The sequence below is a fragment of the Stegastes partitus genome, unplaced genomic scaffold, assembly GCF_000690725.1.
Source record: "Stegastes partitus isolate 25-593 unplaced genomic scaffold, Stegastes_partitus-1.0.2 Scaffold27, whole genome shotgun sequence".
Taxonomy (NCBI): Eukaryota; Metazoa; Chordata; class Actinopteri; family Pomacentridae; genus Stegastes; species Stegastes partitus.
This window is the reverse complement of record NW_007577758.1, coordinates 1134848-1157952: the sequence shown is the minus strand read 5'-3', so window position 1 is coordinate 1157952 and position 23105 is coordinate 1134848. Positions and strand designations below refer to the sequence as shown.

At 40.3% G+C, this 23105-nt stretch overlaps 2 protein-coding genes across 5 annotated transcripts in view; both read left to right on the top strand.

Moving 5' to 3' along the window:
* Positions 1 to 11337, top strand: part of LOC103369341 (myocyte-specific enhancer factor 2A-like) — a 56226-nt gene extending 44889 nt beyond the window's left edge. Inside the window, exons 6-10 of the mRNA XM_008298035.1 lie at positions 424 to 500; positions 1458 to 1621; positions 5042 to 5168; positions 7730 to 7832; positions 9707 to 11337. Coding sequence (XP_008296257.1) covers positions 424 to 500; positions 1458 to 1621; positions 5042 to 5168; positions 7730 to 7832; positions 9707 to 10040 — 805 coding nt within the window. The 3' untranslated portion in view covers positions 10041 to 11337. The remainder of the gene's footprint in view (positions 1 to 423; positions 501 to 1457; positions 1622 to 5041; positions 5169 to 7729; positions 7833 to 9706) is intronic.
* A 3349-nt stretch (positions 11338 to 14686) lies between these two features.
* Positions 14687 to 23105, top strand: part of LOC103369204 (multiple C2 and transmembrane domain-containing protein 2) — a 54811-nt gene continuing 46392 nt past the window's right edge. For all 4 annotated transcript variants that reach the window (XM_008297868.1, XM_008297885.1, XM_008297877.1 and 1 more), the window contains exon 1: positions 14687 to 14812. The gene's annotated coding sequence lies outside the window, so the exon portion shown is untranslated. The remainder of the gene's footprint in view (positions 14813 to 23105) is intronic.

Genomic DNA, 23105 nt, shown 5'->3' with positions numbered 1-23105 from the left:
ATGATACCAGTCTCATCCTCTAGCCATAAATCCTTCTATTTCACAAAGCGCACACATATTCTGGACAAGAGTAATTACTGACCAGTGCATGCAATTTAAAAAAAAATGCCCTGCTAAAATGGGGCTTTTATCTGGGATTACCGTGTATTCTTGCTTTCTTTGTGACTATTTTTCCATGTGGGTTAGCGACTGTGTATTTGACAAAAAAGGCAGTTTGGGTATATCAATTTTATATCAGCAAAGACGTAACAGAAAAGGTTGGTGGTGATGATAAAAGTATTTGAGCAGGTGACAGGTGAAGTAGTAGTCTTTCTAATACAATGGTAGAAAGGATACACAAATATCTTTTGGATATATAGAATGTATGAAGATGAAGGTGATTATTGAACGTAAACTATAAAAAATAACTAAGATTATAAACAGTGCATGTGTGTGTTTATCCTCAGGTGGCCTGCAGGGCAGTCCTGATCTGGCTCTGCAAAATGGATCTGGACCAGCCGGTAAGTGTCTTTCTGGACACGTCCTCTACATGTAAAGCAGTATTTGCAACGGCTCTTTATAATCCCTTGGGAGCAGCTACCTGTTTCTACTGCTTGTAATGAGTTTAAACAAATTGATTTCCTTTGCTCTATTTTAATTTCAGTTATGAAAAAGTGGTAAAAAATATTCATTCATTAGCAAGTAAAAAGCAAAGAATCGAGGAAAGACTGCTAAAATTAACATGTTTCTTTTCTGACTAATGTCCTGGTAATTACCTCATGACCCCTCCAGTTTATTTTGCATCTTGGCCCCAACCCCTGGGCTGCACTGATCTAAAAGGTCTGCTTTGTGAATTTGTCATGCTTCAGTCCAACACTTGGATAGCTGGTACGGAGAGCTGCAAAGCTCTCACAGAACACCCTGTGGTGTTCTGTGAGAGCTTTGTCAAGGTGTTGGATGCTGGGATGATGATGAATGTCTGTTGGTGGTGAGTGACACTGTGGAGGCCATTGGGGAGATCTGTGTTCTTAATGTTAGCTGTATTTGTCCTTACTTTTCAATCTTAAAAGCTTGCCGACTACCCCCCTGTTTTCTTCATGCTACCCCTCCCAGAAACACTGCCATTATGTAATGTCAAGAGATAGAAAAGATCAAATATTTATGATTATCTCTTGTATAATGTATAGCCGTACTTTCTTGCTCTGAGCTTGGTGGTGGACAGGTTGATTTAATGGATGTAGTACTTCCCTCTATAACACCCTTCTCCTTTCTCTAGCAAATTCCAGTTCTGTAAATATTTTTAAAATTTGTGGTATATCTGCGATGCTTTTGACTAAAAGGAAAATGTCTTTTGCAAAATTCCCATTAAAAAGTATGTTGATTGCACATACAGCACTACTCATTCTGTCAGCTCTTAAGCAAAAATTGGAATTTCCTGACCGTCAAATGTCCTCAGATTTCCACATCTCTGTGTTCAGTGAACGGATTCGTGGGTTCAGCTGGAGGAGGCACTTTGGGAAAGATCCTACCATCAAAATCTCCTCCTCCTCTTCCACCTCATGGGAACAGCTTGGTCCCTGCCAGCCGCAAGACAGACCTCCGAGTGGTCATCCCTCAGTCCAAAGGAATGATGCAAACACTGGTAAGTGTGTGCTTGGTTTTTATATTTAGGGCCTCAACAGAAGTCCTCATAAAGGTTATTAACACTGAGAAATATCTATATTTTAAATTGACATTAAAACCGTGTGCACTGGTTTGGGGACACTAGAGAACTAAAAAAAAGCCAGCATATGGATAGCCACCACTTCCTCAAAAACTTATAAAGTGATTCTAGACTGTTGTTTGTGTGAGGATAGAAATAATGCAACACACTGGCAAGAACATCTTCACCTCAAGAAAAACTATAAAAACATGGAATTTTAGTGCCTCAGTTTTATGAAGAAACAGTACAATGCATAATGTTTTCCAAGCCTGAGGGATGCTGGACTCAGACATGACCAGGATAAATAAATGATGCAGACAACCACAGAGAGGGTCAGAACCTTTTCAAAACAATTGGTTTGACACCATTTGGAACAGATAGATTGTGGTTTTGCAGATGGAATGATCATTACTTTAAAGAAAAAAAGGAATACTGGCAAAAAGAAATCAATGTGTGGCTAATTATGAAAAGAAATGACTTTTTAGTCTGAGTTGTCAGTGCCCTACCCGGAATTCCTCCTGATGGTCCCTCTCATTGGACTCAGTCACCGTTCAGTGGTCCACTTCTCATTATAAACTTACAGAGTCTGGTTTGAATTCAAGATGCATCATCCAGACACATTTGAATGGATACTTCGTCATAAAAATCTTTGTGACAGTGCATGTGAATTAATACACTGTTGAGTCTAAATGGCAGCTATTAACACTGAAAGGATCCTCTATTTCATAGCCTCCGTCGGGGGATTTCAGAAATGATTTGGGTAGACTGTGAAACTAAAACAGTAAAGGTTGATGTCGCCACTGATAATTCCAAGTGTCTTATGTATTATGTTTTGAGGATTTTTGGGAACTCGGTAGTCTGCTAGTATGACTACAAGAATTGGTTCAGTGTTACTTGTGCTGTTGCTTCACACAGACTGAACACTCCAATGATCTTTTACCAGATTGAATTATAAAGTAAAATTATGCCTTAAAGTTTTGTAAGACAACAGGCTGCTCATACAAACAGCCTAATGATGTTTCTAGAAAACTGTCAAGTCACATGCTTTGTGGACAGGGAGTGTACATTCTCTAAACTCAGTTCCTCAAGAGCTCAAAAGCAGCAAAAATGTCTTGTTGTGTTCTAGTCACATGTCAAAATGTGGCTCAAATAAGGCTTTAAAAATGACACAGTAAAAGAAGATCTGGTGATTAGAGACATTACATTTTTTGGTAAATTGCTTGGTAAGCTGACTCCCAGGACTATAGAAGGACTGTGTTTCTCTTTCTTCAGATTCTGCATTCAGCAGCTATGCTGGCACTCTGAAGTTATTGATTTGCCCTTAACTCTCCTACTGTTGCCCTTCCCTCCCACACAATGCTCAAACACGATGTAACGATTAGGAAACAATGGAAACTGAGACTTTATACTTTTTTCTTTTTTCATGGTGAACAGGCGGCTCCATGACTCTGCTGGCTGTGGCATCCAAGGTTTTACACTGTGCTGCGATGCATTTGTGAAAGGACAGGAGAGGAGTTTCTATTTTCTGTTGCTATGAACATTACTGTCTGGTGTTTCAGTGGAAGAAAGTCTTTACTTAGATGTAAACATAATATAATCGTTCCATGTATATACATGTGATAGGGGAATGTTGTGGCTTTTTGAAATGGGTTACAAATTCAAAGGACATTATGACACATGGGGCCAGTGATTAATATCAATGAAATGCTGTGTGGCTACATTTCTGGTGAAGAAGTGATCAATAAATGAATCGACACCATTTCAATCCCACACGTGTCAATCAACACTGCTTCTGTTAATTATAATCATTCTGTTCTTTCTGAAGCGACTATTGGTGATTACTGAGTGACAATGTATTGTCATCATGTTTGCAGAAGCAGCTAGCATGGCCTTTCTTAGTCTTCTCTGAGTGTGTTATAGAGGTAGACAGAGTGTGAAGCTGTTACTTGGAACAAAACTGAACCATTCTCCTGCTCATGTCTCCCCTTTGTTTAAACCAACAGAAGAAGATGGTAGCTGCTCAGATGATAGCATGTATGTTTTTCTGCTTTTCATTCATGCAGTGTAGGATGTTGTGGTGTGATCAGATAACAACTTCTTTGTGTGATCACTTTGAAACTGCCTCTCACTTCCTCTTTTATGCTTGTGCCCACGTTTATTTTAAGTGTGTGCAGTAATGCTTTGTTTAATGTGTGTGGTAAGAACAGTTTCTTCAAATTCAACAAAGCATTATGCAGAAAGATCTGAGCAGGTCTGCCTTTCTTTACATGGTGTCTGTGTCAGTGTTGACCTCGTTACCATGTTTCTACTTAATAATGTGGTGCAGTATTTGCTGCTGATAGTGACAGGGATGCCACAGACAACACAAGGAAATTGTGCAGTTCTCCAGTCAATCACATTGGGTCAGCTTAGTGAACATGTTAGTTTCAGACATGCATCAGTTTGTTAACCCACAGTTTGTATGTCTGTGTCACTGAGCAGTGAATGAGTGACCTCGTTCAAGGTGACATCATTGCTGACATTATCAGGCTGGAACACCAGCAGACCAGACAGGAACAAAACAAAACTTCTAAGTGCTGTGTGACATGAGTTAAAGAGCCACTAGCTTTGATCTTTGCCAGCCAGATGCAAACTCTGCTGAATCAGCCTTGTTTCTAGCTTAATCTAGACATTGACTAATTAAGAATGAATTATTGATATTCAGAGTTTGATTGTATAAGTGTTGAAAAACTCAATCAAGTAAATTATCACTGAGGTCGCAGCAGTAGACTTGATTACAAATCCTTAAGGAGACTGTTACCAGTTTAAATAAGTAACACACAATTGAACCGCCTATGCCATAGACGGTTCAATTGTATCACTTGATGGTATCAATCAGTTTATCAAAGGAAAGCTGTTTTATAAAATAGACAATCTGTGTCTAGAATTACTGAGTGAATACTCTCAGGTTATTGTCTTGAAATTAATTTACATGGTTTTTGAACGTAACTGCAGCCATTGTAGGCAGGTGGATTTCTTGTGAACAACTTTTTTCTGAGAAGAATACCAAACCCCATTATGTCCCCATTGCCTCTGTGAAAATTTGGGTTATTCTAGGAAGTAAGTAAGTAAAGGATGAGTAAATGTGGCAGATTGATTTTGAAAAAAAACTGAAAGCAATTGATGGTTGCTTTTTCTTAAAAGGGAAGGTTTGTCCTGCTGTAGTCTGTGAGAAAATGAATTTATACTGACACCATGTGGTTGAAACAGAGCATCACAGGACCAGTGATACTGAACAGGCTAACTGTTATTTCAGGACAGACATACAGCTTGAAGACTTTGTGACTGTGCATGTTTCTTTTCTTTTTGTCTGATTTTCAGAGTAACCAAAGACTGAGCAGCAGTCAGTCCAGTCAGCCTCTATCCACACCGGTGGTCTCCATCACCACGCCCAGTCTGCCTCACCAGAGTCTGGTCTACTCCACCACTGGCTCATCCTACAACAACGGTATGAAAAAACCTATTACTGGCTTGCAGGTTGCTCAGAATGGAACATCACAGAAGGGGGAAATTATATGTGAAGGCGGATTATGACACCTCTCAGCTCCTCAGTATATTGGAAGAGTAACTGTACATTTATGTAAAACGTCATGTGAGCAAGGTTACCATTATTTTGGTCATGTCCACCATTGTACAAAATCAAGACAATGGCTCACACTCTGTTTTTGAATATCTTTACTGTGATAACATGTTTTGCTGAAGCTTAATTTTGAGTGAATTAAAACTGTTTGCATGGAGATGAAAGCACAAAACACACAGAAAACACCTGTGTACATGTGGACAAAGCTTGAATGTCATTCCCCTTCTCACTTTCCCTACATTTCCTGTCTCTCTCGATTGTTACTACCTAATAAAGGTAAAATGCTACAAAATAATGCTTCTTGTTATGGCCTAGCTGTCTAGGGACGGTTGGGAGTAACAAAGAACAACATGTTGTTGGTAGACTAAAGTAATTAATTGCCTAGTGACAAACTAAACAAAGCAATGGTGATAATACAAAGGAAACAGGGCTGGTGAATGTTGCTAAATCAAAGAACCAAATAAAACCTAATTAAGGCTAACAGAGTTATAGAAACTAGCTAAACAGAAAAACAACTGAACTCCTTCGCCAAACTCCAACACAATAGCAACACCTCCGACCAACATAAACCAAACAAACAAGTGCCTCAAAACACTCGAGACACAAGCAACTCCTAAACGAGTTATGCAGCTGCTAACAGAAGTGGCCTGTGTTAACCTTGTTAAGCAGCCGCAGGAGCTTCAGAAAACTGAAAACACAACGACACGAGAAGCAACATGGCAAACTGCTCACACTAAATCACAGCCACTTGTACTGTGAGGTTAGTTGTAGGTTTGTACTGCCCAGGTGTAATGATGGCTGCAGGTGGATTGGATGAAGGTGGAGGGAGCTGGGTTGTGGACCCTTCAGACAGATTGGGAGGCGGGGAGAACAAGGGCTGTTGAACAGGTGTGGAGCTCCAGGGCCTGATGTCTGCCAGGTGGTGTGGGGCACGGCCTTTACCCAGCTGTAATCAGCTTCAGTCTCCACAAGCCATCTCCTCACACAGAGGCTGCACAAAGTCCGTCACATCACGAGACGGCACAAACACCACTTCTAAAAAGAGAAGAAGAAATCAGATAGGGTTAAATACTTTCAAGTTCCACATTTACAGTATACAACAAAACTGTGAAACACCCCTGCGCAACATCGCAAAAATGTGAAATGTATCATTTTACAGTCATTTAAGTTGGAGTGCAGGGTATCTGACATCTGCAACAAAAGTCAGCAATTTCCATTTACACCAAATGCAACAACAAGGTGATGGAAGAACTTGTGAACACCAATGTATTCTAGATTTTGGTCTGAGTTGTGTCTAATGCAACATGGCTACCATGGTAACAAATTCCATCAACAAGTAAGAAACCAGGTTGTGAGATGTCATGTAAATTTGAAAGTACAAAAGCATCCATAGGCAGTGAATATGAAAGGAAACGCAGTTGCAGCAGAGGTTAGGAGGTAAAGGAAGAGGGTATGTTCTGGCCACTTGGGTGTTCAAAAAGTCAACTGTTGCTCAACAACATGTCACTAATCTGCAACATGAAACTTTGCCAAAGAGTGTATATTCTCAGCAAATTCTCTGGTCAGATGAAACCAAAATGAATTAGTCTGGATCAGATGGGGTCCAGCATGTTTGGAATGTTTCTGACCACAGCTAGCACAGTGACTGCGTAATGGCGTCATGGAAGTGGAAGGTGTAGAGGAGAGATGACATTCATAGCTGCACGATGAATGCGAGTTTGTTTCACAAAAAGATGACTGCTGGTGTCAAGATGCTCGGCAGGAGAAGAATGATTTGGAGTGAAGATGATTTTTTTTTTTTGTTATTTTTTGGCCTTTGTGCCTTTATTTGATAGCGAGGTGAGAGAGACACAGGAAAGTGAGGGGGGAGAAGAATGGGGGGAGGACGTGTGGGAAAGGGCCATGAGCGGGATTCAAACTCATGACCTCCACATCGGGACGGTAGCCTTATACATGAGATGCCAGCTCAACCAGGTGAGCTATAGTGGCGCCCGAGTGAAGATGATTTTTAATGTACTGCAACACCAACACACTTCTTATAGAGAGGAAAAGTAAAAAAAAAAAAATGTGAAAAGCTCCCTGACTTGAAACAGAACACCTTTGGAGTATTTTAATGTGGAAGAAAGGACAACACAGCTACTCCAACAAAGAGCAATTGAAAAGAATCATTTGTCAAGGATGGCAATGGAATCTGCCATGTATTTTCAGTGTAACCTGTCAAAACTCTTTGTTTTTATCTATACATAGGATCAAGTACACTACAATTAACTTTAAAGTTTGTTTTCACGAACTTCACAGCTTTGCTCATGGGAGTGTCAGTGTTTCCCAAAAGATTTTTAGACCTATACCGAGGTTGCATCAAGGAAGGCTGACATTGATTAAATGTATCTGAGTTCCGTCACGCAACATGTTGTCTCTCTCTTTGCCAGATTACTCCCTGAGCAGTGCAGAGCTGTCGAGTTTCAGCTCCGCCGCTGGTCCCTCTCTGGGCTCCCTGACACCGTGGGAGCAACACCAGCTGAGCTCCATGGGGTACGTACCTGCGGCTTATAGACAAGTGCGGCCTGTATATGTACAAAATTTGTTTTCTTTTTAAAGTTAGTGGGTGCGGCTTATATTCCGTTGCGCTCAATATTCTGGCAATTACGGTAATACATACAGAACAGGAAGAAAGCCAGAGGGAGCTGTTAGGAATCTGTTTTTTAAGGTGTGACTTGGTAAAGAAGAGAGTGTCTAATGACTTAGGTTATAAACTGGACATGACTGCAACTTAACACAGGTTGAGTGCTGGAGGAGGTTTTCTGATCCTTCACTTAGTTGAAATTGCAAGCACTTTATAGAGAGCTTGCTGAGCAGGCACAGTCAATCAGTCACATGTATTTGTATACAGTTTAGTGTGATTCAAAGTACAATACAGGTAGGACTGTAGAGAACCAAGGACATTTTTGTTCGACTGAAATCATACGTACTGTTTAACCGATTGAAAAATAAATTTTTTTTTAGAGATTTTAGAATAAACGCGATGTGTTCCCTGCTCACTGTTCTACTTTGTTCTCGTGCAGCAGAGTTATGAATCATCTGCAACTGATTTATATCTTTTTTTGGGAGCAGGACTTAGTCTCTCTGTGTTGAAAGAAATTACTTTTGTTACATTTTTGACATGATGATGATAGAAAGTAGATTTGGTGACGTACGCCACAGGTGTTTTTTTTTCTTCGAGCCTGTAACTAGTTAGGGGACGAGGGTAGATGCTGATACATAACAAAACAACAGGAACTCAAACAGAGAAGGGTTTTACAGTCAGGAATTTTCATAAAACAGCTATTTTACTTTCATTTTGCTAACATGAACAAACCACACCAAACCAAACTAGTCTGGAGCACTTATAGCCCTGAGTGAATTTAAGTGTTAAAGGGTGTGTTCTAATTTTTTTGAGTGCAACTTTGCATTTGTAAAAGGAAGAACATGTTATCTCCTGTTTGAAAGGGTACACTGCACTTGAAATTCCTGCCTTCAAATGAAAATGCTAGGTATTACTATCAAAATGTAGCCAAAGTAAATAAAGAAGAGTGTTTTACTGGTACATATTACAATATTAGATTATTATTGGCTATGCAGTAAGGCATAACTAGATTGTAGTTAATTGCTGTGCAGCTAAATTTACTTAAATTATGCACATGGTTGGTATACTCTCTCATGGTGAATTCATGGTTTCTGCATAACCAGTGTGTCACTTTAGAAGCCAGCTGCAGATGCACACACAGTTCTGTTTATGCTACAATAGGTCCATGCTGATCTGCACAGCTGGTCGCATAGCCCCTCATATTGAACACAGAAATACACACAGGATATAGCAGCTACTTACAGATTGGGCTGTAGCAAAGTGTTAATGTAAATATCCCAGAGGTACAGTAGACACAGCACAGGATTTCTGGGGAACTTCCTACTGTTTGGGCTCCATCAGAGGACTGGGGACCCTCACAGACTGTGGTAGATGACGACATTTGCAGACCTTAAATGCTTGCAGACATGCAGATGCAGAAAGCATAAAAATGACGCAAATTTAGAAGCTTACCAAATGCTTTATCTGTAAAATCTAAATACATACTTGTAACTCCAGATGTCTGAATAAAATGGAGAGAAAAGTACAATGTTTTCCTCTGAGCTGTAGCTAAACAGAAGTAGAAAATAGCATAAAATGGAAATACTCAAGTAAAACACAGTTACCTTAGCTGTGTAGTTGAGTACAGCACCTGAGTAAGTGTGATTAGCTACCAGCCACAATTTTCTGAATGAGCAAACTAGAGAAAAGATGTCTCTTACTGTCTGATCATCTAGTTACACCAGCAGGTGGCACTTTCAGCTCACAGTTACAGCCTTAACCAAGCCTCGTCTTCTGCCTGTAGGTCAGGAAGCTCCAATCTCTCCATCAACACCAACCACAACATCAACATCAAAGCCGAGCCGATCTCCCCACCCCGCGACCACCTCAACCCGTCCGGATACATCACCCATCCTCATGTTCCTCCTCATCCTCATGCCTCTGCCTCCTCATCCACCCGAGGAGAGATGGGAAGGTCCCCTGCAGACAGCGTCAGCTCCTCCTGCAGCTCCCACGAGGGCGGCAGCGACCAGGAGGAGCACCAACGGCCGGACTTCCACGCGCTCCCCGTCAGTCAGTCAGAGAGCAGAGAGAGTCCGACGGTCAAACGAATGCGAATGGACAGCTGGGTGACATAGAGCCCAGGGTTGCATTATGAGATGCCGTCGGGGCAAATGCAGGAAGGACACTGTTATGCAAAACAAATGTTTGTGTTACTGATGTGTTCTGTTAGCTTTTCTTGAAAAATTATCTTGTTCTTTATTTGATTTTTGAGACGGCTTGAGTCTGAACATTGTGGGTCTGATAAACATGTCACACGATCACAAAATCATGTCGTACTTAAAAAAATCCCACTTTTTAAACACAATGAAAGCATCACAGACTTATAAATGCGGGTCCAACTGCAGTACAATCTGTTATTTACATATCCTGTGGGGTACCAGACATGCAGAAGCATGACTGTGAGCTCATGATCTGGGCAGTAAAGCAGAGCTGCGACTAGATGTCTCCCACTGAGTGTCAGCCAATTCATTCTGAACTTCTCAGGGTTTGAAGCAAATAAATGAGTCAAACATAAAAGCAATACTCCCTCCACATCATCATCTCTGTTACTCCTCTTTATAAAAACACTTATTTATATCGGCCAAAGCAGTATACTGTTTTTATGTTGTTTTAGTGTGTTTTTATATTGTACAAAGAATAATACAATATTTTATTCTGATTTTAAACTGAAAACCATGGACTCTTGTTCTGTATGTACTACCAAAATATATCTTTATTGTTTTGTATATAGTATCTTTAATATATATCACTTTTGGTGTAACTATATAGTCTAGTCAATCTGTTTTATCTGCTTGGGAAAATTATGAAACCTCGACCATGTTTTACAAAAATATATTTTTGTGGATGATTGCCATATTTGCAGAGCACTATCCTGTCTAGCCTCATCAAGTGTCTGCTGGATAAATCTGTTTTGTGAAGTACACCAGGCTACCCTCTCTCTCAGACAATATTTTTTTTCTTTTACAAATGGGGTACTTTGTACACTACATCAAGACAAAGCTGCTGACAAGAAAAAAAAAACAAGCTGTCTGAGATATGCACATGATGGCATCTGCAGGCCTAAATCGAACCAAACAGATAAAATGAGGTGAGAATACATGAGATCATACGGGACTAGAAAAAATCCGCTTTATTAAGTGGGGGGAAATTGTCTGTATCACAGGTCACCACATGTCCAAAATCAAACACAGTGGGCATCCTGGGAGCTCAGTGGTTAGGTCACATGCCACATGAGTGCACATGCTGTTGGCAGCAGGGTCCTGGCTTCCCTGCAGACCTGACCTTTACCGCATGTTATTTACCTGTCTATTGCTGCTGCTCCTATCAAAATAAAGGCAAAAAAATTCTTTAAAAAGAAAACAGTCATAGGAACACATGAGCATGATTGTGTGCATGGATGCTTGGCAGTATTGTGTCTCACAGCAGTGTCTATTTACAGTATACAGCAGAAGTGAGTACATTCCTGAGCAATATCACCTCAAGGTCAAACATTTCAAAATTATATCACCTCTTAATAACTGCATCATTTCTACGTTGAACATTAACGCTGAGGATATCAAATTCTGTCAGTTATTTTCTGCCATTCTTCCAGCTATTTTTTTCTTCCTTTTTGTCCTTTACACTGTCTGACCTGTCACACAAACTCCAATTTCCCCTGATAACTCCTTTGCTAAATCTGAGGGTTTTTTTCAGAGTTAGATTGTTCTAGTACTGTACAGTTCATGGTGTCGTTTCAGGAGGATGTGCACTGCAGCTCTCACTAGTAGCACTGTGGCTCGTTCTGCACTTCCTGATTACTGTTGCAACTGTGTTTCCACTGATCTTCCTCTATCCTTTGCCAGCTTTGTGATGAATCAGATCTAAATGGTTCATACGTTCAAAACTGTGAAAGTTCTGATGTTAACAGGTCATTTTATAGCCATGTTCATATAAATAGGATGATTGAGAGTGATAGCTGTACTTAATGTGGTTTCAGTGATCACAGGTTTCTAACTTGTGTGTCATTAATCGCAGGTTCATTCGCTTTTGTATAATTTTGTTTCTATATATTTTTACTAAGGTCTTTCCAAAGTATTTGTTTTTGATTGTTCATAAGAGGAAATAATCTACTGTTCAACTTATACTGTCTATTTGTAGGATTCCCTCTGTTTGGGTGTTTGACATTTTAATGAAGCTGGTGAACTACATACAAAAACAGAATAGTGCAGTAAGTCCTTCTATGATGAATAGGTACACACCTAAACTGGTTTTCTCCTTATGGGTTTGATGCACTGAACATAAAGGTTTAAAGTTGTACATATAAAACCACAAGTCTCAAAATATCACCAATGAAGATGGTTGGTGTAAATATTGATTTAATTGCACTGAATGAATCCATGAATTTATGGACCCTATGAAATTTAGTGCTAAGACAAATGAACTTCACAGGGGTCCTACTGTGAGAGTTTGGAATTGATTAAGCAGCTGTGTGACTGAGCATCAGACCATTAAAGCTGAGAAACTAGAATGTGTAGGTGAGTACCATGTAGCACGTGTGGTGAAGAGTGCAAAACCTGCAAAAGAATAACCACAGTGACTGCATGAATGAAAAACATCAAACCATAAATGTAAGCTAAAAGAAAGCGGCAAAGACAGCTGAGGGTAAGTTTTGAACACATTCCCAGTGCAGCTTTTTACAGCATAAGGAACCATCTTTTGGGTTCATAAACAAACACAACATGTAAATGAGTATCATCAGAATACACTAAAAATTATTCTGACTTTCAGGAGTATCAAAGGTGTCTGGAATCTAGGTGTACCAGATTGTTTAGGTGTCTATGGGCAGAAAATGCAGTACAACTGCAAGAAGCTGTGTTGCTTATGCAACAGTGATGCAAGAAAGAAAAATTGAAATACAGACAAAATAATACAGCTGAGAGGCTGCTAGACTGTGCAAATACATAAAAGGCTGCTGCTGATTGCATGTGCTGTTTCAAATTGTTGATAGATCACCTACAATAGCCTGCTGCAAACAGGAACAAAGTAGTTCACTGAATGAACTGAGCAGGCCAGTTGCTGTCAGTAAAAAGCAGACCTGGCTTACAACCACAGGTGTTCATGGTGGAGAACTGGAACCCATCTAGAGGTAGCATATGAATGAAGGGGAGGAAATTGAAAATTTGTAGTAGAACGTTGTTTGACATTGAACGTACATGTAACATAACCACTGATGCCGACTATCTTAATGTTACTAATTGTTATTTGGGTGAAACAGTATTAACTTATAGTCATTTGTCAGTCAAAGATAAAAATGGTTACATAAGCCGTACGGTTTGATACCGTCTGAAGTCAGTTATTCATTTGGAATTCTGATCAGTGATTTAAAAAAAAACAATTGTTAATGGTAAAATATAAATTGTTTGGATAATTTTCCCAGTGAACTACATTAGTTGTCTTTAGTAAAAATGAACAGCTCTTAAATGTTCTGTCTGTATTTAATATATAATAATGCATCTTAGTGAGTATAACAACACACAGTAGCTGATGACAGTAATCATGGGAAGTGTACATGCCAGGAAGGGCAGGACAGCAGAATTATACTAGTTCAGATGGAAAGAGGCCGAGGCCTCAGTTACTCAGTACACTGAGATGGAGAATTTGGATTAAAAGTACCGAGGTTAATGGGAATTATGAGCGCAAACAGCTGTTTGAGGAAAGGATTAGGTTTATGTGAGCTACAAAAGACTGCTTTAGAAATTAGTGGAGCAAATGAAAAGAAGCATTTTTAGATAGTGGCGGACATACGATCAGTAGGATAACTAACTTGTGATTGAGCCTAACTTGAACATATCGAGGCCAAAGAAGATTTGATTTTTGTAGCTTTAGTAACTTTAAGTAAAGGTGCACCGAAATTCTGCCCTCAGTTGTAGGGGACAAACCAAAATAAATATAGTCGAAATCTTTGTGCGATTGATTTTTTTTTTTTAACTTACAGGAAGGGAAGGGAGTTAAATGCCTCAAAACGCAACACAGAGGGTTAATTTACTAAGAGGTTTGTCAAACAAAGCTCTTTGCGGGAATGCCAGTGATGTAATAATTCAGCTCAGGCAAGTTAGCAGAGTAAGGACCTACCGGATAATTGGGTTTTTACTTTTTCAAAATAAAACAGTTGAAAGCCCTCAATAGCCCAAGTGTTTCATAAACACTGCTGTATTATTAGACTAATTATATTTGCTGACTGACAGGCTATGGCTACTTGAAAGGTCGGATGTCTTCAAAACACCCTGCAGGTTTTTTTCACTTTCAAGATTGTTTAAGAGGTGTTGCAAAACAGACAGTGCATTTATTTTACATATAACCCCTATCTGTAAATCATCCTAATTTACATAGTTTCCAGACATAAGCACGAATATTAGACATATCCAACACATACAGCCTAAACATCAGAAACAATACTATTATATATAATCACTAAATGTGATGCGTGATTACACTCTTAACTACGAACATAAACATCTTTATTCAGTTATTTGTTCACAAGAAACCTTTAAGTCTGCCAAAGACATACCTGTGCTTTCACCATAAATACAAAGTTATTCATATTTGCACGTTCTGAATGTTTGATTCAGAAAAACTGCCGCAGGTTAGTAACTGGCACACCGGCCCGGATGTGTTTTATTTTGAAAGCTTTATCTGCGCTTCGTTGGCCCGCCCTTGACAGCCGCTGAGTGGAGCAGAGGGAGGAGGAAGTCTGTCGGAGCCGCGACCGTCGCTCGCTGTTCGGACCTGTTGCTGTTCGGTTTTCCTCCCGCAGTGTTCAGCATCCATGAGGTGAAGGGCAAACACTGAGGTTCCAGCAGCGGAAAAGGTTGGTGTCAGTTTGTTTCTGTCTGTTGTGATTGACAAGCAGAAAGTCGTACCTGCGGGGGTGTTCGAGGTGGGGCTGTCCAGGTGAGCCGTCCTCTTGTCGTAAACACGTGACCTGGCGGACAGGTGAAGAAGATCCAGTTGAAGTTCGCTGCTTAGTGGGATTCTTAGCAGTTTTCCTTTCAGATATCTGGCAATGTAATGTTCGGGGGTTTTGTCCATTTTACACACCTTGTGAAACACACTTTTAGAAAGTTCTTGTGTCTACAAGAGTAGGTCATGAGTTCAGCACTGACATGAAACAGGGCTAGCTTCAGTGATGTCCTGTCTAACCCTGGTCACCAGCAGGTTGTCATGCTGTACACAGTTGTTGCTCAACGTGTGCTGGGTAAACACAGTAAGGAAACGCTGTCATTGTGACTTCAAATGTGTTTACAACATGGATGAATCTGGGTGAAATGACAGCTTACAGGTATAGGATGTTTACCAGACCCACACACACCTAGGGTCATGTTTGTGTTGACACGCAAACTCAGGAAGCTGGAACTGGTAAATGGAAACCTACTAAAACGGCAGTTTGTTATATAGTGTACAAGCTATTTTATGCCATTTTTGCATGTTTTCTGCAGTGAGAGTCTTGCCTCATGTCAGATTGCATGAACCACAAACTGTGAAATAGTTTCAGGAAATAGCTTCATGTCTTGTTTTGACAAGACAGAGCAGCAATGCAGTGACTCAACACAACCCACCGGCTCAAGGGGGAAAAAAAAAAAAGCACATAAAAGGCTCTCAAAAGCCCTGATCTCTGCAACCTGCAGCCATACTGTTATGTGCTTTCTTCTAAAACACATCTGTTAACATGAGAACAATTTGTACTGTAGGCATTAAAAAAAAAAATAACAGCACTCTATCCCATCAATTGTATGGTATCTGCTGTCAGAAGAATTCAGATAATTTCCAAATTGGACAGGAACTTATGTGTGTCTCTGTCACTGGGAGGAGGAAGTCATTGCTTGTTCATCATTCAGATCTCTACAATTCAGAGGACCCAGTCAGCAAAAGTGCTTTGATGTATAACAACGGATTAACCCAGTATCATTTTAAAACGCTGTCATCCGTTACGTGCTCTAGCAGGATTTTTATCAAATCGCTGTCTTTGTGTTTTTTTCAAATAGTGGTGCCCTCTTTTAGGAATGAAAGTATAAATACAGTAGATATAGTTGTGCAGGGCTTTCTTATAGCCTCTGGTACATGTGTCAGCTTGCTCCAGCCCTTTTAATGACAGAGACTGGAATCGCATTAATCAGATAACCTTACTTGTACATACTAGTAGTTTTCTTTCCATGAGAATTACACCCTTCATTCCTTAAAATGGCTTAGATGTAACACGTGACTGTTGCTTTCTCTAGACTGCTTAGATCTACAAAGTCTCCGCCATTGTAAAACTATTCTACACTACAAAATGGCAAGGTGTAGTATTGGAGTAACTCAGTATACATGTTTAAACCGGAAAGTGATTCTGAAGGAGAATAATGATAGAGGAATTCCCGCCCTGCAAGTTGACAGGATTGGTTCCTGAGGTTTGTTACATAAGAAAACTCAGAAGTCTAAATCTGTTATTAAGACATCAGTCTTTGGTACACTGCAGTTTCAAGGTGAAATATTCAGCATATAAAAACAGCATATGAACATGTTGACAAGCTAAAATCAGATTCTCTTTGCCATGTTCCTCTTTAACAACAGCATTAATCCGCAGGTAGCAGCATCTCGTACTACTGGTCTGTTAAACATACTGACGTATAATGTTGGTCATTGTGTTCCTTAAAGGCGAGGCCTACTGAATTGGAAAAGTGAGTCATGACTCATTGGTTGCAGTAACTATTCAGGCCCCAGGATCAGGTGTGGGCTTAAGTGACCCCTGGAAATTAATCAATGCCGAGCCAGTGATCAGCTGATGCTGAAGCTTATAGAATTGGCCCAGTCAATGAATTAGTCTGTCACTATTTACAATACCTACAAAAGGTATTCACACCCCTGTAAGTTTCATCCTTTTGTTGCTTTTATACATGAAATCAATTTTGTTGGCATTGCAGTAGTAGCAAAACATGGTTAACGACATGTTGTACGTCAGACCTCCTTCTGCCTGTTACTAACACACTATGAGTTATATTGCAAAAACTCTTTGCTCTTTCATGAAAGTAGAAAATGAATGCAGTGTGGCACAGAGGCAACCTGCAGCATTGCTGTGGTGTTCGTGAAGCCCAGGTTGCTTCGTTAGTGGCCTTCAGCTCATCTTCCTCTTGACAATACACCATATGGGGTCCCGGGGGGGTTCAGCTCAGGTGAGTTGGCGGACCAGTCAAGCACAGTAATGTCATGGTCAGCAAACCATTTGGTACTAGTTTTGGCACTGTGTCCTGCTGGAAAAGGAAATCTGCATCTCCATAAATTTGTCAGCCCACTGAAGCATAAAGTGCTCGAGTATTTCATGGTGGGTGGTTGTGTTGACTATGGACTTTAGAAAACACGGTGGACCAACACCAGCAGATGACATGGCACCACAAATCGTCACAGACTATGGAAACTTCACACTGGACTTCAAACACTTTGGATTTTGTGGCTCTTTAGTTTTCCTCCAGATCAGGACTTTGGACCACTGAGCAACAGTCCAGTTGTTTCCTCCTTGGCCTAGGTTAGATCTCCAGATGTTGTCTCTGGTTAAATGTCCTGATATTAGGAATGTGACAGTTGTAGCTCCTGAATACATCTGTGCTTGGTGGCTCTTGATACACCGACACCAGCTTCCTTGTGAAGATCTCCTACGTTCTTTAATTTAATTTTCTTGATAGTCCTCTCGGGCCGCATGGTAGCTCGGTGGTTAGCACCATCACCTCGCAGTGAGAAGATCCCCGGTTCGCGTAACGGTGAGAACACCCGGGATCTTTCTGCGTGGAGTTTACATGTTCTCCCCATGCAGCGTGGGTTTTCTCTGGGTTCTCCGGCTTCCTCCCACAGACCAAAAACATGTTGAGGTTAATTGGTGACTCTAAATTGTCCGTAGGTGTGAATGTGAGTGTGCTTGGTTGTCTCTCTGTGTAGCCCTGTGATAGACTGGTGATCTGTCCAGGTGAACTTGCCTTCGCCCTAAGTCAGCTGGGATAGACCCCAACCCCCCATGACCCAAGTGAGGATTAGGCAGTGTATAGATGATGGATGGATGGATAATCCTCTCAAGGCTGTGGTCATCCCTGTTGCTTGTGCTCCTTTTCCTGACACCCTTTTCCCTTCCAGTCAACTTTATAATATGCTTTAATAGATCAAATCTTTTCAGCAATGACCTCTTGTGGTTCCTTGTGGAGGGTGTTGATGATCATCTTCATGACAACTTTCTGGTCAACAGTCTTCCCATGGCTGTGGTTGCATTCACTGAGCTAGACCAAGAGATACACAGTATTTATACTGTTTGAAAAGTAATTTATTTCAACTCAAAATAAAATATTCAAATAATTTGAAATATTGGAATTTTAGTTTTCGTGAGCCATAAGCCCTGTTGATCAAAATTAAAACCCTACATATAATAAGTCTAGAATATTTTACATTTTCACTTTCTTAAGTAACTAATGAAAAATGAAAAAAAAAACGTTTTACAAAGTTCTTATTTTGAGATCCACTGGTACATCTTTTTCAAATTGTAGCCTACTTATTTGTGGTAACACATTCCAAGATGGATATTTTTGCAGTTATTGTATTATATCATGACCTATAAAGCATTGCATCAGTATGTAGATCATTGACAGTGAGCTGTCTACATTGCAGTGGTCAGCAACAGAAGGTGTCTGTCTTGATATTTGTTAATCCATGTACACACTTGTTTTCCAAGTGTATTTATTTTTGTTATCAACAGTCTTCTAAATCTTTTAATGTAAGTACATTTCATTTATATATGTTACATCTTCGTATGTCCCTGTTGTTCTTTTTTCCTATATACACCCTTACAATTTTGATAGTCAACAAAAGCCATCCATCCATCATCACTGTAGGCTCACAGTCAAGTTTATTCAGTTCTGGGATCTTTTACTTCGCCGCTGTTGGATGCTTGTTTATTGTGGTCTAAGAGACTAATCTTGTTTTGCAGGCAATGTCACTGGCTGTCTGTTTACATCCAAGAGTTAGATAAGTGACTGAAATTGAGGTTAGTGATACGGGACAAGGTTGTCTGCAGGATGGATGGTTGGCCTCAGCATCTCCTTGAACTGGACTGGATTTGCACTACAGCTTCACATGCACACTGACTGTGCTAGCAGGAGGGATGTACTGTAAATGCACAGTTTAGCTCTAAGGAGTCTTATACTTTTAAGTCAAAGTGCAGCTCTCCTCACTAAGAAAGTGTAATTGAGGCTGATCTGATCAACTGTGTCCAGGTTAGTCTGATTCACCAGATGCAGACTGTGAGTGCCAGCCTCCCATTGGGCATTCATTTTAGGTAGCTTTGTTTTCAAAATCCTCTTCACTTTGGAAAGGACAACGTCAACGCAGCAACCTGCCACACTGACAATTTCAAATTTTGTTGAGGATTTGGATGGGGCATTAAGACAACCCTAATACTTGTTTCAGTGGATTATCTATTTTAAGGACAGTACTTGTCTTTCTATGTGCAAATATTCCACTAAAACAATTCCACTTGCTATTTTGCAATTTTGAGAGACCATTGAAACCACATCCTTTACTTAACGCAATCAGTTTAAAGAAATTCAAAAAAGCCAGAGCTTTTTGTTTTGTTTTGTTTTGTTTTGTTTTAATTGTCGCAAATACACCACCGTCGCATGTTTCCACCTTCACAGCAGAGTCCTGCACTGGGTCGGGTACTCACGACTACTACGGTAAACTACAGATAACTATCTTGCTCAGTATCTACTCTTTGGGGGGTTAATACGACGTTAATTACTCGCGAGCACTAAGGTAAACTACAGATAACTATCGTGCTCAGTCTCTTCTCTCTGGGGGTTAAAACAATGTTAATTGCTGGCAAGACCTTGAAAGTGACGCTGTTTTTTCCGCTCATAAAAAAGACCACATGAGAAAAAACGACTCGGTTTCATCTTGGACAAATCTGAAATTAGAACGCCCTCTTTTTAAACTTTTTAAACCTCTTTTACTCTTTTTAAAGTCACCTTTGGTCGCACACCGGTCTGAGCACCGCAGCCACCAACAGCAGCTACCGCAGCCTGCTATGTGGGGCGTTCAGGGAACATTGGGAAATTATAGAGTCTATCGATAAGAAAATGTTCAGCCGGTGAGAAAGTTGGTCACACTGGTAAAAAAAAACAAACAAAAAAAAAAAAACAAATCAGTCTGGAGAGCGTTGTTCAGTAAACGGCTACGTATGCAGTGATGTATAGCATGGCTCTAACTTGGCTCCTGGCCAATGGAAGAGCAACCGGTTCTTTGGAGGTGCCAGATTTGAACCAACTAAGCACCGGAACTAGCACCAGCATGGAACTAGCACCTGGTTCTTCTTGGTGGAAAAGGGGTAGAGTCAGAGGAGGGTCGTCTTGGAGAATAGTGTAGCAACTTACTGGAGAAAAGGTAGGCTTATTAGCTCAAGGTAACTCAGAATAGATTTTAAAAGCTAAATAGACTTTCGCAAAACACTGATGGCCTGCTATTGTTACCTAGCATATCGGTAGCTTCAGTTAATTGGACCTGGTGCCAATTCAGTGTCGCTAGCATGAGTAAACTACCTGATAGCATTAAGCTAACATCTACACACCATGATGGAACTGATGACTGCATCTTCAGATGAGCTGCTTCAAATATTTCTCTAAGAAGAGAAAGACACCTGATGGGGATGACGCTAGCCAGGTATCATTAGCCTATTACTGACTCATAAATGATGATGGTCAGGTAAAAAAAAACAGTGTAATAATATATCATCAGACACAAACTAGAAACATTTTTAAATAATTAGGGTGTAGGAAAATGAGAATAAACAATCTCATTATTGTTTCTATTTGTAGTTGAAGACTGACTCAAGAAACAGGCTTCAGAAAGATCAGCTTGCATCATGTGTGCTGCTGAGCATCAGCGGCCACCTCTTGGAGAATTTCCCTACAACAGAGCCTTAGAGCTCTTCTGTAAAAAAAAAACAAAAAACAAAAAAAACTTACATTTATTTTTTTTTTTTTAAATTTTATATTCAGCCTTTAAAAATCCACTTTTAACTGGCCATTCAATAAATAGGTTGTAAAAGTAAAATCTGCAGTCAAATGTCATTTGTTTATGCTGCCACGGCTCCCCGGATAGCCTGCCCCGGCTGCTGAAAAAAATCCTCAAGGAAACACTGTACATCAAGGTGAATTTACTTGTCTGGCAGTTCAAATGCATATCATGCTCCACTGTGCTCCGTGACCGCCTGCTTGTTGATCTCTTGAAGTGGCTGCAGCTTGGCCTCGTTCATGAGCAGCAGACTGTTACTCACTTGATTTTTGGAATTCTACCTGTTACATGCTGTCAGTTACACAAACTCATTTTGTAGTCAAATCACATGGTCAGTGTCCTAATCTATGACACTTGAGTGGTACTGTGCACATGTTTTTTTGGTCACTTTGTCCTCCCATGATGCTCACTGCGAATCCTGCTAGCTCCAGTTATGGTTCAAAATTGGGCTGTTAAAGTTATTGGGACTATTCAGAGTTAATTATTGATGTATATGGTCTTTGTTCGAAGACTGTGGAGTAGAGTGTAACAGTATGTTGGGAATAACTGTTAGGCTGTGAGGCAGAACTCTAGGCACAGCAAACCTACACAAAATGATCTAGCTGTGTGTTTAGTGTGTGCTGACATTTGACCCCCACAGCATTGAATTGAATTTCCCCATGGGAGAGAAGTAGAGTATCTGTCTGTTTCTATTGGTTGCATTTAATGACGTGTGATCCTGCAATGTACTGCAAAAATCTGCTTTGTAGTGGAACACCCTGACAATGAATTGTATTGATAAGAAAGGGATGTAGGCAATTAGCCCTGCAGGCAGTCATGCACATTAGCTAGTTGTTGCTGTGACCAATACAGTAACAACTGTTTTAAATGACATCCCAGTTTTCGGTTTTCAAGTTAAAGCATCAGTCTGGTATAGCCTCCAGTATATGTTCTCTCAGTATTAAAATATTACATTTTGTTTGAGAAAGTGTCTGACATTAGATTATTTTGAATCTTGAAATGAAACATGAAATAGAACACACTGACAGAAAAATGCTGATGATAGCTGTATTTTCAAGCCAAATCTGGCTTTACTGAATCATCTGACAAGCTTAGGTCCAGTTTAGAGCGGGTCCTGGTAAACTAGAAGTTAGAACGTGTGCTAAACTAAACCTAATTGCTGAGTCCAACAAGCACATGTTCTGCTAAACTGCAGCTAAGCTGTGCATCTGAGCCACCTATGCAGACTTGCCTTGTGTACTATGGGTGTAGGCATGTCTGAGGCTTATCAACATGCACCGGAAAAGAGGAATTAGGTTTGTTTGTGATGAACTGTGCCTTGCCTGGAAAGCAGAGAGCAGGGGGCAGAGATATAAAGTCGGACAGTTTCCAGCAGCCTTCAGTCACAGAAGCCACAGAAACATTCACATCCTGTTAGATCTCTTTATGATTTATCAAATGTTGTACACACTCTCCAGTACTTTTAATTGTGGCAGTTTAGCCAATTAAAATGCTATACTGACAATCTGTGATCTGTGGTTGATACCCCCAGTAGTAGCGTTCAAAGATATGCTGTGATAGACGCTGCCACCACACCTGGAGCTGGACAAAACTGTTGACCTCCTCCTTTACCTGTGTCTTCATGCTGGAGGAGGGGATAAGGCTGGAAAACATTATGCAAAACACATCGGGTTAGGTAACTGCTTCTGAGTTTTATGCTGTTTTTATGTTTTACATAAAAGGAAATAGAGTGGGGCTGCAAAGTGGCTTGGTGGTTGGTGCCATCGCCGATCCCCGGTTCGTCACAGCTATGACGCCTGGGATTTTTCTGTTTGGAGTTTGCATGTTGGCCTTGTGCAGCGTGGGTTCTCTCCAGGTTCTCTGGCTTCCTCCCACAGTCCAAAGACATGTTGAGATTAAAGAAAAAGATAAAGTTTATTGATCCCACAGTGGGGAAAGTTCACCATTGCAACAGTTCCAAAAAGAAGAAATGTAAAGTCAGTACAAGAATAATTTAGAAACACACAGAGCAAAATTGAAAGAGAAAATTATATACAGAAGATGTTTTTAAAGATGACTGTATAGAAAGGATGAGGTAG